This window comes from Arvicola amphibius, chromosome 8 (assembly GCF_903992535.2).
Source record: "Arvicola amphibius chromosome 8, mArvAmp1.2, whole genome shotgun sequence".
Taxonomy (NCBI): domain Eukaryota; kingdom Metazoa; phylum Chordata; class Mammalia; order Rodentia; family Cricetidae; genus Arvicola; species Arvicola amphibius.
Window position 1 is genome coordinate 8,147,816 of NC_052054.1, and position 19,841 is coordinate 8,167,656.

General features: G+C 45.0%; 1 protein-coding gene across 1 annotated transcript in view; it reads right to left on the reverse strand.

Moving 5' to 3' along the window:
• LOC119820708 (solute carrier family 22 member 3-like) overlaps positions 1–15,275 on the reverse strand; it is a 51,768-nt gene extending 36,493 nt beyond the window's left edge. Inside the window, 8 exon segments of the mRNA XM_042055559.1 lie at positions 264–432; positions 1,598–1,673; positions 1,676–1,754; positions 8,127–8,227; positions 9,704–9,940; positions 10,164–10,351; positions 14,692–15,025; positions 15,108–15,275. Coding sequence (XP_041911493.1) covers positions 264–432; positions 1,598–1,673; positions 1,676–1,754; positions 8,127–8,227; positions 9,704–9,940; positions 10,164–10,351; positions 14,692–15,025; positions 15,108–15,275 — 1,352 coding nt within the window.
• Between the last annotated feature and the right edge of the window lie 4,566 nt (positions 15,276–19,841).

Here is a 19,841-nt window from a genome sequence, read left to right on the forward strand (position 1 = left end):
CTCATGAAAGTATTGCAAAGGTATAAATCATAATGCAATCACTTAGTCTGGAATTTTGTATTGGGGTATTTTACTATTTGCAATGGCCACTCTTAGTCAAGCAACCAATAATCCCTACAAGTTGTCAAAATTCTCTACTAACTCCCTAACCACGGGCAATCTGGAGAGTTAGGAAATCTTCATTTCAGAACTCACTTCTGCGTTGGTTTGGCATTTGTTCATGTCCAATAGGATCAATGCAATGATGACCAAAATCACATTACCAGTAATAGAGGAGGAAGAGGAAGCTGGGGAGCGAGATGGCAAGCTGAATGCCCTGCCAGCTGGGGGTAAAGTAGGCAATTCCAGGGAGGAGGATTATTCCAAGCGTGAAGAACATCTGGATCACGATTCCCACAATCCTCCTTTGTTTTGAACCTACTATCTCAGTCACTGGAGGAAAAACAGACACAGACAATTAGGGGAGTTCTTAGTCAACTCCAAAACAAACTGACTTGGTACCTGTTAAAAAATCTTCCGGCATTATTGGACTGCTCCAGAGCCCAAGGACATGGGGCTTCCATATGTGCTGAACTTATGAAGATGGCTCTCTGGGTACCCAATGTGTGTTTTTTCCCAGTTTTTTCCTGCCCTGATCCTTAGGCTTCCAAGTCAGCACCCTCTGAGTGGGGCTGAGGAGGGCAAGGAACACCTATGCTGGTTTTAGGTCATCTCACTATGGCTGTTGAGAAGGTCATTGTCATTATCAAACCAAACATAGCAAGCTAGCTCACCTTTATCACTGTAACGCTAAGGATTTGTAAATTATAGTCCCTCGGAGAATTACAATGGACATCAGACTCTGCCCATGCTTTCCACCGCTCCAAGACAGTTTAGATTATGCATGTTAATTGTTTGACTTTTCATGTATTGCAACAGATCTCTAAAATCCACCTGGGAAATTTGTTGTTGGAAGCCGGACCTCCTCTGCACCTTCCCACTGAGTGGTTTCTTTTATTCTCATCATCCTGCTGGCTGCCTTGCGGCTGCCCTAAGTCCACAGTTTTGAACATCCACATAGATTTGGGTCATGTTAAAAATGCCACACACTTCAGTCATCCCTCCGTTCCAGCCAGTGACTCTCAGTCCCTACTTGTACCCACTCTCCTTTTCCCACCATAAAAAGAGCTTCAGGTATCTAAAGCACCCCTGCTAGGGTCTCCCACAGTAGTCGTGGAAGGGATTGGAAATCCGAGCAATCTGAGACAATACTGTCAGATGAGCTTTCTAATTTCCTTGCTCATAAATACTCTACCACTTAAAGCTGGTGGCTGGTTTTGCGCTTAGAATCAGAGCCAAAGGGAGCAGTCTGGACCAAACATAAGCAAGGGACAGAGTTTCATATTCTCTATCTGGTTCCCATTTTAAAACAGCCCCCAGTCTCTGCAAGCAGCTGGGAATCCCAGCCCAAGCCCTCCACCTGATTGAAGCACGTGTTGCAATGAGGTCTCCCGGAATTTCCTTGTGGGAATGCTGAGCAAGACTCCCGCCCCCCTCCGCGCCCCGCCCCCCTCTAGTTCTCACACGGAGGAGTGGTTGCAACCAAAACAATTCTTACCAATCACGAAGCAGGTCATCCACGCCCCCTTTCCAAACACGCCTTGCAGGAAGCGGAAGATGACAAACACGGAAAAAATTTGGTTGCAAATGCCACCACGACCCCTGTGACGCCAACACCGAAACAGGATATTAAGTAAATGAGTATCCTGCCATAACTTCATGAGAAGAGAAGAGAGAGACCCTTAGACCTGGTCTTCAACACAATGGAAATGGAATGAGACAGGATGCAAAAAACAAAAAACAAATAAATCAGCATCCTCTGTAGCCCACCGTTGCAGTAAAAATGTTGATAATATACCTAGGGAACCAGAGGGAAACAACTGGAACTCATCTCTGCAGGGACATTACGAAATCAACAGCCCACAAGCACATTCTTTGAGGAATGAATAATTCCCAGTGGTGACCCTCTCTGCAATTGCAGTTCTTGCAGTTTCCCTGCTGGCCTGGTCCTGACATTTGCTCTCATTTCTGTAGGTGGCAGTCTCAGGGAGGTGGGGGCAGAATGAAGCAGCCATGCACTTTACAGAAGTCTCCACTTCAATCTTGCCTCATCCAGGTACCAGTCCAGGACCTTGGGCAAACTCTTTAGTGCTCTAAGACTCAGGTGTTGTTGCTTCCCCAGCCACCCCTTTTTCCCCTAGTGGTGGTAAAGGGAGAAAATGGGGTATGTAATGTGAAAACTATAAAGTTCAATCAATGTGTGTTGTTATGTGGTGTGATGTGTGTGTGTGTGTGGGTGTGGTTGTTGTGTGTGAGAGAGAGAGAGAGAGAGAGAGAGAGAGAGAGAGAGAGAGAGAGAGAGGAGAGAAGGGATAGAGAGAGAGAGAGAGAGAGAGAGATTAATTAGAACTATAGCCCAATAGCTCAGACAAAGGACAGGGTGCTGTGGCAGTTCCCCAGTCTGATTGTTGTGAGCTGATCCTCACAGTTCTGTGCAGGTGATTGGCTGACAGGAGCTCATCCTCAATACACCTATGAGAGCTTTCCTCCTGTGGTATCTTCCTTACAAATCTTTAGAAACATTCTTACTTCGGCGTCTTTGCATTAAAGGCCGAGAAGGAAACAGCCTTAATGTATTCACATGTTTCTTAAAGTCAACTCTATTTTTCTAAAACAGCTTTAGGTTCAAACAGAATTTAAGCAGAAAAGACAGGGTTCTCATGCTCCCTTCCTTCATACATGCACACTGCCCTACCACTGATTCCCCTACTACAGTGATCCGTGTGTTACAATCAGTAAGCTTAAGGTGACATATCAAGTCTACAGCTCACATTAGGCTTTCGAGTCCCGTTTTCCAGTGCCAGGGATCAAACCCAGGACTTTGGACAAGCAAGGCAAAAAGCTCTGCCACTGAGCTACACCCACTCAAGGTTCACTGTTGTGTTGGACCAGTCTGTGGGACAAACCCACACTTCCACATCACACAGAAGAGTCTCATATCCTCAATTCCTGTGCTAGTAGGAATGCAAAATGATGCAACCTATTATTAGTTGCCTAGTGGTCACTCTGTATCCCAGGCAACCACAGACTTTTCCATTGTCTCCATTGCTGGCAACTTTCTAGAATGTTCTCCCGATCTATAGGGATGTTCTAAGATTCTATAGGAATTGCTACAATTTGAAATCTTTTCAGACTGGCTTCTTGAATGCGGGCAATGTGGGCTTTAGTTTCCTCTATATCTTTTAAGGGTTCCTATCTTGTTTCCTTCTAGTGTGGAATAATATTCTACTGCCTGGACCAATGGGTCATCTATCCATTCACCTTACTGACAAACATCTTAGCTGCCCCCAAATGCTGGCAATTATGAATAAATCTGTTGTACAGTCCACATGAGAGTTTACATGTGGATGTAGATTTTCAGCCTTGTTGGGTAAATACCAATACTGTAATCTCTGGTCCTGTGCATTGTAGTTTTGCAAGAAACTGACAGGATGGCTTCCCCCACTGCTGTGCCATTATGGTCCTACCAGCAAGCTAGCAACAGTTTCTGTGGTTCCACACACTGCTAATGTATTATCCCGCATTATTAGTTCGAAAATTGCTACATGTGTGCGGTGTTTTGCCTGCAGGTATCTCTGCAGCATGTTGTGCAGTGTGCAGAGGCTTTAGAAGAAGGCATCCGATCCCTGGAACTGGAATTAGCAGCTGATTGTGAGCTGCCATGGTGGGTGCGCGGAATTGAACCTGAGTCCTCGGGAAGAGCCACCTCTCCAACCTTATCCTGTGTTTTGGGCATCTGTGTTTATGAAAGCTTAAAGGCAACGAGGGGGTTTATTTTTCTTCTAATATTTCACTCTGGTTTTAGGCTAGTAAGGCCAGTACTGATGTCACAGAACAAGTTAAGGAGTGTTCCTTCACCCTTCATCTTCTGTAAGAAATGGAGTCAACTGTGTATGATTTATTGTCCACACAGTAGAATTACCTGCCCAAATCTGAACTGGTACTCCTGCTTAGTAAGGTTATTCATTACTGACTCAATTTATTAACAGACATAGGCCTATTAAAATAATTCACTTCTTATGTGAGTTTGGTGGGTTATGATTTCAAAGAACAGGTCCACTCGATCTTGGTTGTCAAATCTGGGGCCATAGAGTCATTTAAATTGTTTCTTTATTATGTTTTTAAAGTCTTGGGGATTTTAAACCCATCATTAATTTGAGTCCTATCTCTTTTTCTTAGTTGGTTTTTCTAAAAGGTTATAGATTTTGGGCTTTCCAAAGATCCAGCTTTTTGACTCTATTAATTTCTCTACTGACTTATTGTTCCCAATTTCTTTAATTTTTTTATTCTAATTTGTATCATTAACTTCTTCTGTTTATTTTGTATTTAATTTGGTCATTTTTGCTGCTGTTGATACCTAGTGTATAAATTTAGAGTGTGGGTTTTAGATAAATCTTATGTTCTAGTAAGAATCTTAATGCAGTAACCTCCCTTCTGTATTGCTTTTTGCTGTGCCCCTAATCAGATACATTGCTTTTCTTTTCATTGTGTGCAAAGTATTTTAAATTTCTCTTGGGATTTCTTCTCTGTTAGCAGAAGTACAATGCTTAATTTCCAAGTATTTGGGGATTTCCAGTTTTCTTGTTACAGATTTATTGTTTTGTTCCTTAGAAACAAAAGATTAAATGTAGTATGACTTTCTAGTCCTTTAATTTTGTTTTAAATGTATTTTATAGCCAGAAAATAACTTTGTTAATGTCTCACATGTATTTAAGAAAAACTTGTATTTTTGCTGTTGCTGGATGATGTGGTCTTTAGGTGTCCACTATGTCAAGCCGACTGGTGGCATTGCTGAATTCAGTTACATCTTGATTATAATATTCTGTTGGTTTGGATTTTTACACTTTGGATACAAAGTATTTGCGGCTCTAACTACATGAGGGATTCGTCTGTTTCTCCTGCGGTTCAGTCAGTTTTTCCATCCTGTATTTTGATACTCTGTTGCTAGGTTACATATATATTACAGATTGTTGTGCCTTGTCTGAATAATTACAACTAACCCATGTTTCCATCATGAAGTTACCTTTCCTATATCAATATAATGAGTTCTACTTTGTTTTGGTTATTCTTAGTGGGCATATGTTTCTCCACTCATTTACCCTTCACTGCGGCATCTTTACAGATAAAGTGAGTACTTATCGGCAACTCATTGTTGGGTCTTCTTTTTGATCGCCACTCTGAAAAACTTGTGTTTGTTGTGACTGGGTCTTGGGCTGGGTTGTACGCCTTAATAGAGTTCTTGTCTGGACTGCACGGGGCCCTACACTGGACATGGTCAGTATTGTGTCTATGACTTAGCACTTGGTAGGTAGACATAAGACAATCAGAAATTCCAAGGCATTCCTTGACTAAGTAGCAATCAAGGCTAACCTTGGACTACACAAGACACTGTAGCAGGAATGGGGGGACACCTTTGCTGAAGCTTAGGTCTGCCAATTTGTCTAGGCTGGCCGGTCAGCAAGTGTCACGTAACCTTTTATCTCTGTCCCCGCCCTCCTGCACCGGAGTTACAGGTGTGAACCCCCACGCTCAGCTTTGATGTGGGCTCTGGGGACCCACATCCAGTCCTTGTACAGCAAAGCACCTCCCCCACTTGAGCCACTCACCCCTAGCCCCCAAGTCTGGTCTTTTAATAAGCCCATTGACAGCAATCTTCGTTTCACAGTGTTTGATTCTCGGGCAATTTCTCTCTGAGTACCTAGAATTCCATAATTGTTTTGCCCCCCCCCCCCACGCTGTATTACTATCCATTAACCTCTTACCATATTAACCACAGTTTTAAATTTATCTGGTTGACAGCTCACATCCATGCCCCATATCTGGTTCTGACTGTGGTGTGGCCACCCTGATTGAGCTCGGGTTGTCTGCTGGCATTTTATGGCCCTCTTTGCTTGGCATTTTAACATGCCTGTGAGAAAACTTTTAAATTGTTCTTTAGGCCTGTGGACCAATGACACGGCGACATTACTTTTTTTTTTTTTCTTTTTCACTTTAACTGGGACATGGTGATTAGACCTAAACTAGATGGTGAGGAGAGCGAGCTGGACTTTGTGTATCTTGCTCCTCCCACACGGAAGGCTCGTGCCTGACTTAAGACAGGAATTTCTCATCCCTCGGGTCTGACATTCTATAAAACCTGCAGATTAGGTTCTAATAACCAGATATGGATTTTTCATTTTCTGTTTTGTTTTGTTTTTCTAGTATTTTGTCTGCTTTTTGGCTTTTGGGTGTGTGTGTGTGTGTGTGTGTGTGTGTGTGTGTCTGTGTGTATGGGGGGGGTATGTGTGTGCACGCACATGCGTTTTTTCTGGGAGCAGGCCTTATTATGAACAGAAGCATGGGGAAATTTTTCTTGGTAGTCACCATGAAAACCTGGTTATACTTACAAGAGGGTAAAAATCACAAAACCGGGGCTGGAGAGGTGGCTCATCGGGTAAGGAGTCCCTCACTGTCCTTCCAGGACCTGGGCTCAATCCCCAGCCTCACTGTCCTCCAGGACCTGGGCTCAATCCCCAGCCTCACTGTCCTTCCAGATCCCCAGCATCACTGTCCTTCCAGGACCTGGGCTCGATCCCCCAGCATCACTGTCCTTCCAGGACCTGGGCATCGATCCCGTAGCACTTACACCGGGGTTCACAACATCTGTGATTCCAGTTCCAGGGGAGATTATGGTGACCAAGTCTCTCTGGAATTTGCTTTTCCCCGCCCATCCTCCCTCTTCCCTCTCTGCTCCTATCCCCTCCCTTTCCCTCGGCAACTGCCCTACCCTTAGCCACCTCCCACGCGTTTTTTTCACTCTCAGAGCAGTTCACACACTAGCCTCTAACACTCCCGCAATTCCGGTCAGGTTTCATTACCCAGCAGCCCTCTGCTCCAGTTAAGTGGCTGGTTCCTTGTATCTGCCTAGCTTTCCTATTTGGGGAGCAGCTGCTTGCCCTGTGACCTCACAGATGGGCAGCTTTGCTGACTTAGCAGCTGGCTCAACCTCATCCTGTCCTGCATGAGTGGAGATGAGAGGCTCTTCACTTGGGCGTCCCTGTCTAGAGTCTTAGCTCGCTCGCTCGGTCCTCACCACTCTGTTCTCACAGCATGCCTGTTAAATACCTCTCATCCTGTCCTTAAGGAATACAAATCACAGACACACAGACGCACACGGGGTGGTGGTGGGGACACATAACAGTGGTCAGTGCTGGTAGGAGGCGGGGTTACTTACAGCCCCCTCTCTCATGTCAGCTACAAGGGAAGACCCTCACCCCTGACTAGAGTTTGAGTCCTCTCCTATGCCGAGTTATTTAGGAGATATGTTTATTGATCATGTAGGATGAAATACACAAGCAAGACCCAATTATAAAAAGATTAAGTTTACAGTAGCCAGAGCTTGAATGGTGTTGCATGCCTGCAATTCCAGCACTCAGGAGACAGAGGCAGGAGGACTTGTGAGTTGAGTCTCACCCAGTACACCATAGTGAGACCCTGTCCCAAAACCAAGAAGACAAACCCCAGAAAGAGAAACCAAACATAAAACAAAAATGAGGAAAAATGCAATCCCAGTTCCAACCACAGCCAATGAGGGAAGGAATGAAATTGTACATGAAACCCCTTAATAATGCCGAGGAAAAATTCTTTTTCAAAGTTTTCGATACAAATTTTGTAGAATAATAATGCAACAATTAAAAAAAATCAGAACAGCTGACCCTCATGAGTAAATTAACCAAACCCCAACCACTGGACTGTTTTGAGCACTAAATCTGCCCCTTGCCTGAGCCTTGACATCACCCGCTCTGGGGCCAGTGTTTTCCCTGGGATCCATTCTCAGCCTCAAGGGCACCTTTTCTACCAAGGAAGACGGAGAGGAAGTTTGGAAAGGAAGGGAAGAATAGTCAACACTGAACAAGTGTGGATGTCCTGGGTAGTGAGATTAAAAAATGATATGTAGTTGATAAACAAGCATTTATCCCCCCCCGCCCCTCCCCACACATAGGTAGTGTGTTAATAGTGAAGCCAGCCGGCGACTTACCCATACCTACCTGTCTGCTGCATAGCCCAAGGTGAATGCCCCAGCCAGGAAGCCAAGGTTCAGGATGGTGGGTGAGGTCCCAACTCCAGGCATGGCACAGACAAGGTCAAACTGGGGAATCAAAGAAAAACACATGAAGATTACCTGGAGAAATGTTCGGCTTCAAAACGCTCTCTAATATAGGTCAACCATCTTTTACGAGAGTTTGCTTATGCTATGCCCCATGTGAACATCTTGAGGATGTATTGTATGCAGGTATAGACATTGATCTGTGCATATTTTCATGTTGGCTGTGAAATGACGTCAAGGGAGTGAACCCCTAGGATACGATGGATACTGATGCTGTTAGTTAAATCTCTTATGTGCATCCATGGCGTGTGGACGCTATGGTGACCGCCTGCCCTCACCCAGCATCGTTTGAGCTTCTGTGATCGGACTTGCAGAGTGAGGCTGCACAGAAACTGACACTCCATTCTTAGACTCTTCTGTGACAACCTAACCCTGATATGGTAGAGGATTTTTGTCTATTAATTCAAGTCCTTGAAGGTATGATTACGATTTTATTGTCATGTGTGCGATTATCAGAAACAATGGAGTTAGACTCGTGGCAGACACATCTAGAGAAACGTGCCAAAGACAGAACCCTGAAAGCAGACAGACTGCTCACAGAGAAACCAGCGCTTTGCTTTAGGAAAGTGACAGCAGCCCTCAAATATAAAAACCTGCATGGCAGGATCTTGCTTCAAACCAACGAGCTTTAAATAACTGGGTTAGGGAGACGGAGACAGGCACACGGCTCCTGGCAGGAGTGACCCTCTTAATGAGATTCCATAGCTTCTTCCTGTTGTGTGAGTTTGCCCCAAACTGTCTTCAAACGCATTGTAATTCTTTTATATCAACTGGTTCTCCTCTTTGCTCACTCCATAGGAACAACAATGAGAAAGGATTTTTTTACACCCCATATTTATATAAGATTAATTGAAAATAAATGCCTATCAGTATGTTCTAAAATACTTGGAGAGCTGTCTGGGCCAGATAGTGCCTACTCTTCTGAGCTTTCTGCACTGCCATGTGCCAAAGACAGAGGCTGCATTCTCAGACTCCTTTGCCCATGAGGAGCTGCTTGGCTTTCGGGAGCTGGTGCAAGATCAAAGGGAAGGACCTCTGCTTCCAGTCTTGATACAGCTCCTGCTCCCATTATGGCTGCCAACAGGGCTGACTGGTGGTGGTGGCTGGAGGCGTCCCGTCATTCAGAGCTTGCAGCCCTGACCTAGCCACATGGGACAAAGGGATCTGACCCCACTGGCTAAGGCACAGGGATATCAAAGTTGGTGTAGACTGGGCAGGGCTGACTACCAAGACTGCAGAGCCTATGTTTCTTTTCTATTTTTCGAAGTCCTTCCAAATGAGCTCAGTACACTCCTTTGTTAACTCCATCCCCTGCCCTAACCTATCTAGCTTGGTTTTTATTTTTCTGACTGGCACCATGCTGCCTTCTGCAACAGTACAAAGTAAGTGTCAACAACGTATGTATTTTAAAAAATGCCACAGGTGTTCTTCTGTGCTGTACATCACAGACCCTCTAACTGCCCCTCTCTTGCCCAGAATCAGGTCATGTTCCCCAGTCCCTGGACAGTTGACAAAGAAGCCTGCGCGCTGTGGCCTTGCAGTTTCTTCTCTCTTGTTCACAGAGGCCAGGAGGCCCAGTTTCCCCATGGTAGCCCCAGCATGAGAACTTTCCTTTGTAGCTTCAGTCTCTTGTCTACAGCCTTCCTCAATGTCAGAGGCCAACAGGTCTATGTAGCACCGGAACCTCTCCCTTCCCTACTTGAAGAACTGCAACAGTCAGAAAACTCCCATTGTCCTAGGATCAGAAGGTTGTTCCTGCAGGACCCCATCATGGCAACTGCGATAAGACACTGTCTCTCTGTCATGGCTAATCCTGGTTGTCAACTTGACTGAGTCTGGAATTAACTAAAACCCAAGCAACTAGGTTCACCTGTAAGGGAGCTTTCTTGATTCAATCATTTTTAATGGAAAGACTTACCCTAAATCCAGATATTTGAGGTCGGGTGAGAAGAATCTGGCCAACACCTTCTGGTGGCACGCCTCTATTAAAGGCCATGGAGGAAGCTCTGCTCTTTGCCCTGCTTGCCCCTGCTCTCTGCTGGCAAGTCCATTCCTTCACTGGAGTTAGCCTGCTTCTCCAGGGTTCCAGTGTGTACTGCAGACCAGCTGAGACATCCAGAACCACTGGACTCTTGGACTTTGCATTGAGAGACAACCATTGTTGGATAGTTGGACCACAGTATATAAGCCTCTCTAATAAATCTTGTTACATTGACGGTGTGGTGTTGTGTGTGTGGGTGTGGTGTGTGTGTGTTATATTCAGTCTATCACTCTGTTCCACTAGAGAACCCCAACTAACACACTCTCCAAAAGTTCTCCCACAGGGCCTCATCATGGCTCTTCAGGGGACCTAAACCTGATACTCATTAGCTAGGTCACCTTAGATCCACCACATTTACCAAGTCTTCATCAGAGACACAAAAATGTAGGTATCTCTCTTAAGGCACACCTACGCAGAGAAGTGAGCCCATCCAATTTGATTTTCCAGGGTGTGCATACCAGAAGCATTTAAATATCTTTAATACCCATAAACCTATGTGGCCACCCTTGTTACTTATTAATGTTCAAAGTCACTTACACAAACAGAGTAACTCTCCTTGGCACAGGCAGAAAGTCAATCTGATAACAGACTCAGGCAGCCCTTCCTGGAAGGCTGAAAGGATTCCACGTGCCTCGTTCTGCAGAGAGCACGGGCAACTCTAGGAAATCAGGTATTTCTGAAGGGTTTCCAGCTGAGGCCTTAGAGCTTTCCAGTTCTTAAAATACAAATAGATGGTATGTTAGATGCTATGTTGGATGCTATGTTAGAGCCTATGTAGATGCTATGTTGGATGCTATGTTAGAGCCTATGTTAGATGCCTATGTTGGATGCTATGTTAGAGCCCTATGTTAGATGCTATGTTGGATGCTATGTTAGAGCCTATGTTAGATGTATGTGAATGCTATGTTAGATGTTATGTTAGATGCTATGTTGGATGCTATGTTAGAGCCTACTGTTAGAGGCTATGTTGGATGCTATGTTAGATGTTATGTTAGATGCTATGTTGGATGCTATGTTAGAGCCTATGTTAGATGCTCTGTTAGAGCCCATGTAGAGCCTATGTTTGATGCTATGTTAGAGCCTATGTTAGATGCTATTTTAGATGCTATGTTAGATTACTATGTTAGATGCTATGTTAGGACGCTATGTTAGACGCTACATTAGAGCCCATGTTAGAGCCTATGTTCGATGCTATGTTAGACACTGTTAGACACTATGTTGCTTTGAGTTTTAATGACAAAATGCACAGTTTTTAGTGTATTGGAAAGTCACAAATCTTCAAATTTCTAAAATCTAAGCCCCAAAAGTTCTCAGTATAAAAGTTCAAGGCTGAGAAGTAAAGGTTACAACAGCACAAGTCTCATAAAGTTGTGCGAAAAAGCTAATTCGTCTGCTGCATCTGAAGGGAAGGGGAAGGGGAAATCTCTGAAGTTCAGCCCCAGAGGCTAGGAGCCTCCATTTCAACTGTTCAGGATGAGCCATGTTATTCCTTCATGACTTGGTTCTAGCATGGTGGCAGAACCTCTGAGAGTAGTGTCTGCTGGGAGACAGATAGGAGATGGAAGCACAGCCTGGGGAGGCATGATCCCCAGTTCCCATAAGTGGGATTTAAAAGGGAATACGCTATAAAAAGGAACTAAGCTGACCTCTAGATCCCTCTGACTTACTTTCTTACCATTGGTTCCCCCTATCTTTGTGATGCTGTCTCCATGAGGTCCTTAACAGAAGCCCAACAGATGGGGACTTTTCAACCCTCAACATCTGTGGGCTACATAACCTCTTTTCTTCAAAGCACCAGGTTTCGGGAATTTTATTCTAGTAACAACAACAAAGGGTGAGAACACATTATGATGTGGGATTCCCCTCTGTATGCTGTGAATACCATTGGTGAATAAAGGAACTGCCTTGGCCTGTTGTAGGGCAGAACTTAGGTAGGAGGGAAACTAAACTGAATGCTGGGAGAAAGAGGAAGAGTCAGAGAGAAACAATGTAGCCCCTGCCGGAGACAGATGCTGACTGGAATGTTACCTGGTAGCCACAGACACGTGGCAATACACAGATTGATGAAGATGGGTAAATTTATATGTAAGAGTTAACCAATAAGAAGCTAGAGCTAAGGGTCAAGCAGTGATTAATTAGTACAGTTTCTATGTGATTATTTTGCGGCTACGTGACGGGAAACTCTAATTAGCGGCCTCCTCCAACTACAACATTTATAAACAGAACCATTCTGAATCAGCACTGAGCCTAAAGGAAGGTACGGCAAAACTCTCACCATCAGGTGTGGTATTCCCCTGCTATGCGTGGTACAGACCAAAGTAATCACACACCAGTTTCCACAGACAAGTTCATTTTTAAATCAACAGTAGGACACAAAACAGAGCCCTGCAATGATGAGAATAATAATTTTCGAATAAGAAGAAACAATTTGGGTTGGAACTCCAATTCTTATGGTCATAATAAAACACACTTTTTAAAAAATTGGTAGCCCAGGCTGGCCTCAAACTCTTGATCCTCTGCCTCCACCTCCTTTAGCAAATCCTACTGTGTGTGCCACCACAAGTGGCCAACACAGTTTTGGGGTTTTGTTTTGTATGTGTTTTTTTCAAGATGGGGTTTCTCTATGTTGCTCCCTGGCTGACCTGCAACTCACTCTGTAGACCAGGCTGGCCTCAAACTCAGAGATCTGCCTACCTCTGCTCCCACATGCTGGGATTAAAGGTGTGTGCCACCACCAACCAGCAATAAACACATTTTATACGACTGGTGACCCTATTAAGAGATCATTTAATAATAGCAAGTTAACGCTTTCCTTATATAAGCTATGAACCATTATGACAAGCTGCAGGTATAAAAATGAGTCACAGGTATTCTAGCTAACTTGGTGACCTCTGGTGCTAAGCATCCGAGGCCAGGGAAGAACATCACTGACGTTTAGATCTCTACTCTCTGTCTTTGTGAGTGGCTTGTGAAACAGTTGGAACGCCAAGGTCAATTTACAGAAAGCAAAAATACACCAACTGAGATCTAACGGAATATCTAAATGGGAGGAGATTCAAAGAAAGAACAACTGGCAGGAGCAGAAGGAGACGCTTATGCCAAGGTGGATGTAGACTAAATGGCACTGAGGGGCACTTGCGACAGGAGAGGTGGATGGCAGCAAGGTGGGCACTGGGGAGGGTTTATGCCCTCTCAGCGCTGTGCAGATCAGTGCTGAGCCCAAAGTGCACCCTGCCCCTCTGGCAGCCGGAAAGGCTGTGGTAACTGCCCCCAGAACCAGTAGCCAAAACCCAGTGTGAAAGGCACACGGAGGGACCAGAGGCTCATAGAACCTGCAGTACCTGACAACCCTTCTTCCAGAGTTTATCGTAGGCCATGGTCAACACATTATGAACAAAACAATTTGAAATGGTATGGAGAGAAGTCTCAAATGCCTGCCTTTTGTCTGAACGTATGACGCTGGGAGGAACTAAGCATCAACCCTATTGATGATATGCATGTCCTGTGGCAGGCCAACCCTGTGCCGCCATCATAGAGGAACAATCGCCCCACCCTCCGCTTTATTTCTTGGCACGCAAAGACACTCAGTTACTTATTTTGATTGTGTTGTAATTATCTGTCAGTCTCCAAAGATGAAAGGCCTCTGCAGTTCCTGCAGAGGCTCATGGCAGGGAAGTAATGGTTCTGGGGTCAGATGACCTTGGCTCTGCCCTCTCTTCCAGCTTTGCCTCCTCTGGTGAGTTTGTGTTGGACCCCTCTGTGCACCCTGTCACATGCTGTAGGATGTGAGATGTGCAGAGAGTTTAATGCTTGGGCCATGAGAAACATTCAGTAAGTGATGCTGGCGGGCACCCATGACCTGCGACACAGGCGCTGATGGTTAAAAAAACATAACTGATGGATTCACAAAGTAGCTTCTGACACCGGATGCACCCTAGAGTACCCAGATTACCAGAAAAGATGCCTGAGCCCCGCTACAGACCAGCAAAGTCCGAACCTAGTCTAATGTGTAACCGATGTGTAGGAGCTGCCAACTGCTGAAGGTGATTGGGGGGGACATCGGCTGGAGCTATTTTACTGCATCGACAGGGTCTGCCCTCAAATGTCACATTCAGATGGACCTCTCTAGGGCTAGTCTACAGAAGCAATTATGTTGCAATTATGATGAAGGAACCCTAGGTCACAGCGGGCCCCTAATCCAGGCATAGTGGTCCTTATAAACAGTAATAACAGTATATAAGTCACCAGCCAAGAAGAGCCGAGGCCTGAGGAACCCACAGGAGCAGCAGAGCGGCTGGGAAGGAAAACAAGTCTCTGTGGAGGCTGCAGATGGAAAAACACAGCGTATTCCCTTCAGGGACACAGTGGACACAAACATCTGCAGATAGAGCAGGGCCCTGCACACCTGCAGACACAGCATGGCCCCTGCTATACCTGCAGACACAGCACTGGTCCTGCAGCACCTGCAGACACAGCATGGCCCTGCAGCCCTGCAGACACAGCATGGCCCCTGCAGCACCTGCAGACACAGCATGGCCCTGCACACCTGCGACACAGCATGGCCCCTGCATACCTGCAGACACAGCATGGCCCTGCAGCACCTGCAGACGCAGCATGGCCCCTGCACACCTGCAGACGCCGCATTGGCCCTGCACACCTGTAGACGCAGCATGGCCCTGTATACCTGCAGACGCAGCATGGCCCCTGCACACCTGCAGACACAGCATGGCCCTGTGCACCTGCAGACATAGCAGGGCCCTGTATACATGCAGACACAGCATGGCCCTGCAACACCTGCAGACACAGCATGTCCCTGCACACCTGCAGACGCAGCATGGCCCTGTATACTGCAGACGCAGCATGGCCCCTGCACACCTGCAGACACAGCATGGCCATGCACACCCCTGCAGGAGACAGCATGGCCCTGCAACCTGCAGAGACAGCATGGCCCTGTGCACCTGCAGACACAGCAGGGCCCTGCGCACCCATAGGACCAGCATCATGACCTCTTTATACTTGTCAACAGTGTGGCCCTGTACACCTTCATACATCATCACCATACATGATCACAATATACCATGGATCAATAGATACCAAAGTTTGCACTTTCAGTAATCTAGTTTCTTGTAAGTATTATACCAGTCTGACGGTCAGCCTGTCTTTTTAATTATTTTTGGGGGGAGTATTCTTTTCTTTAATTAGTGAGGCCTGAGGGGTGGAGAGAAAGAAAGGGAGAAAGGAGAGAGAAGAGACACAAGAGGAAATGCCATTGCACTGCCGGTGTCAGCTTATTTCAGTCACAGCTGACAGGAGACAAACACTCTGTCCTTGCCCCCTCTGATCCTCACTACCCACCAAGGCCCTTATCCTGACCCCGTAGTCAAGCATGTCCTATAGTGGAGCTGGGTGCACAATTCAGTGTTCAGTAAAGGAAAAGACACCCACAACCTGACTGGCTCCTGGAGACCCTGGCTCCCTTCCAGCACTCTGAATAGGGACCAGCTGCCCAGCGGATGTCAGAGAAGGCTTAACAATGCCACCTGAAAGTGTTGCCCTGTCAGGGGACGACAGCAAACAGCAGGCAGAGCAGCGAGGGTGGACTTCTCTAAGCCTTAATAGACTCCCTTCCATGGGATGCTTCAGAGCTCCAAGGACAGGATTGCTTCGTGCAGTGCTGCTTCTCCAGGGAAGTCCCAGTGCTGTCTCCGGGAGAGCAGGGGTGCCTCTATGTGGTGCACAATCAGGGTCATCAGGGTTGGGATCCCAACAGGAAGTGCAACCCACCATCCCACCCCTCTGCACTCTTCCCCCATCCCTTCTCCTAACGCCACCTCTCATGACAGGGCACCTTGTTCCCATCTGCTGTCCAGGGCCACAGGAAATCATGGGAAGACTTTACACGGTTTTGTTAGAGGACCAAGGCAAAGCCTCAGGCAGTGAAAGCACTGGCAAGTGTGAGGATCTGAGTTTGGAACTCCAGATCCCAGGCAAAAAGCTGGGCATGGCGGCACATGCTTGTGACCCAGGGATGCCAGGAATGGAGGGATAGAGGCAGAGGCAGGAAGGTCTCTCGAGCTCTCTGCCCCAGCTAGGCTCACCTACATGATGAAGCTACAGGTCCTGGAGAGATTGTGTCTCAAAAAGAAGGTGGAGGACATTCTTTTAGCACATGCCCTTCCATTCTCCATAGACCCTTCTCACTTTTTGTTTTTCTTTCTTGAGATTCCTCAGGACTCACTGATGAAGGGGGAAAGGGCAGATCTTAGAAAAAAGAAAAATACCTGGCTGGGTAAAGGAGATGAAGGGAAAGGCCCAGAGGGCAGAAAACAAAACAGAACACTGTAAACCATGAGAATGGGAGGATTTGCTCCACGGCTGCATGGCAAGGACGGGTTCTGTTCATGTAGGTAGCTGTATGGAGACATCCAGGCCTGTCCCAGCAGGCAGGGTGCAGAGCACAGTGGGCAGTGGGAATGTGCACATCTGTCCACAGACACCTGGTTTCGTGAGCTGAGAAACACTGCTACTCACATTTAGAAATAGGGTAATGACAGTCAACCTTCACTGTCCGCGTGACTAGAGTCACCTGGGAGACACACCGCCAGACAGGTCTGTGAAGGTATTTACCAAACAAATTCACTGAGGAAGGCAAGCCTGCTCTGAATGTGGACAGCACCATCTCATGGGCTGGATTCTCAAACTTAATGAAGAGAAATAATGGAGAAACCTCGTTGAGCACCAGCATGCATCTCTCCCTGCTTCCTGAGTGCAGATGTCATGTGACCAGGATGCAACTCAATCAGCTACCCTCATTCTCCCCTCACCATGCTTTTCCAGGCAGGATGGACTCTCCCATCTGAATCTGTGAACCAAAGTAAGTCCTTCCTCCCATGCTATTTTTCTGTCAGGAATTTATTTCAGCAAAAAGAAAAGTAATTAATACAATGTCTTAAAAAATAAAGAGGACCTCCCAAGATGCCTCAGTGGGTAGCGGCACTTGCTGCGCCAGCCAGATGGCCTAAGATGGATCCTCAGAACCCAGGTAAAGGAGGAAGGAAAGAACCAGAGCCACAGCATTGTCCTCTTTCCTTCGTGCATGCACCTAGATATGAGTGTTCCACCACACTGTAGGAGGAGGCTGCTCATTTGTTCCTAGCTGCTCAGACCCAAAATAATTACATAAAACTGTATTAATTAAAACATGGCTTGGTCAATATATTTTTAAGCTAGCTCTTATGTCCTAAACTAACTTATCTCCATTATATCCTCATGCATCACCACGAGGTTGTGGCCTACCAGCAAACTTTTGGCAGGCTCCCGGCAGAGGTGTCTGTTTCTTGAGGCAGCTACATGGCTTCTCCCTGACTCTGCCTACTTTCTCCCAGCATTCAGTTTAGTTTTCCTACCCAGCTCTATTCTGCTCTATCAAAAGGCTAAAGCAACTTCTTTATTCATTAACCAATAAAAACACCACATATACAAAAGGATTTCCCACACCATTTTCCCTTTCCTATTTAAATAAAAAGGTTTTAACTTTAACATAGTAAAATGACATACAGCAAAACAGTTACCAAGCAAGAATTATAGTTACAATATTTATATCTACTTTATCTTTTTTGTAACTAAGGAAAACTATATCTATTTTCAACTCCATCAAAGACTCCAGAAGGATATAATATTACCTAAGTAAACAGGGAGTGCATTGTAAGCAACTTCCAAAAACCCTAGGATTAACAGAGACATCTTGCTACCTGGACAGTCACCTAAAGTTCTTCTGTAACATTGGGGTACCCATCTTCAGCCTACAGGCCCATAGTATCTGGCAGACTTTTCCATGAAGCATGAAATTTCAAAGACAGTTCCCCCTATATTGGCAGTTTGTCAGTCACTTTCTTCTGTGTTTTGCAGAATGTCTGGCAGACTCTTTCATGAAGCAGAAACCCGAAAGGACTTTCTCACCTTTAAGCAATTTTAGCAATCATTTTTTTCTGTGGGTCCTGAATGTCCAGTTCATACAGCATAACATCAAACAGTTCAGGCAAGAGCAGTTTCTTGCCCAAATGGCTAGCAAACTCCATAAGGAGCCTCTTTGATGCCCATCTTCCTCTTGAAGTAGACTGGTGCTGCCAGGAACAGATGTGTCTCATTGTCATGAAAGTCCTAAGTTCTTAAATATTTTAAATGCCATATTCTGTTAGCTTTAAAAGGTTTGAAGAATAGCTATCCATCTGAAATGTATCTCTGTACATCTAGAAAACCTAACATGACTACAAGTTTGACTATTATAGATGACTATCTAATAATCTGTATTTTTAAATTATACATTACATTTTTAAATGAGCTACACAAACACAATACCTTAAGCAAGAGCAGAAATATATTTAACAAAATTAACCTTTATTTATATCAATAAACCAAGATCCATGCCAATGCAAAGTAACCATCTCTATAGCATATCCACCTTTAAATGTAAACAAATACTTATAAACAATATTTGGGATTTTGGGCATAGTTCTGTCCAAACTGCTTCCTACTTTTTGTTGGGCAAAGTAATTTTAGGGTTTTATAGAGACCTTTCAAGGGGTCTTGGTCCATCAAACCACATTAGTCTGGAAAAAAAATCTATAGGTTTCCAACCTCTGTGGAAACAAATCAGAACCTCTTTTCCAAGGCAACATATCCTTAGACCCAAATTTGAAGTCAAGATACCTTTAAATATATATATATATATATGTGTGTGTGTGTGTGTGTGTGTGTGTGTGTGTGTGTGTGTATATATATATATATATATATATATATATATATTCTGGTTTAGCTTAGCAGCCTGTACAATGAAATGTCTCTCTGTACTTAGCTCATTCACAGACAAAATATTCAAAGAAAACACAATAATATACATAATCCATAAATGGTGCCCAATGTGGGGCAACTACATCTACATAAATCCTGAGAGAGCTTGGGAAGCAATTCTAGACACAAAAGGACAGAGTTAAGCACTGCTTCTTGATAGCAGTATTTTCTCAGGTGGACTCTGTTTGTTAGAGGTAAGTGCATCTCATTTAAGAAAGGCTTCCTGACTCAGCTTTAGCTACAAAAGTCTTGCAACTCTCTTAAGAGGCCCCACCACCAAACATTTAAATGGTGTTTATGTATAGCTGACAACATGCTTATTGGTGGTGGCTAGGACCTTGAAACTCTATAGAGTAGTGGCAATAAACATGGCTCCCACCAGTACCTCAGCCATGAAAGTAGACTTTTAGAAAGCTAAGGAATAGGGTGGATCCAGCTATCAAAGGCAAGGCTTTAATCCTAGCCATATTGTTTAGCAAATTAAAGACTCATGTTGTCAGAAGAAGAGAGTTAAACAGTAAAGATAGATTCAGACAAAAAATACCAAACCTCTAAACAGTTTAAAGTGTGTTTAAAAATATATGTAGGTTTGGTAGAGAAAAGAAAAACAATAAAGTCCTTAAAGAAAAGAAAAAGAATAGTTGGGTGTGTTGGCACACAACTTCAATCCCACACTTGGGAGGCAGAGACAGGCAGATTTCTGTG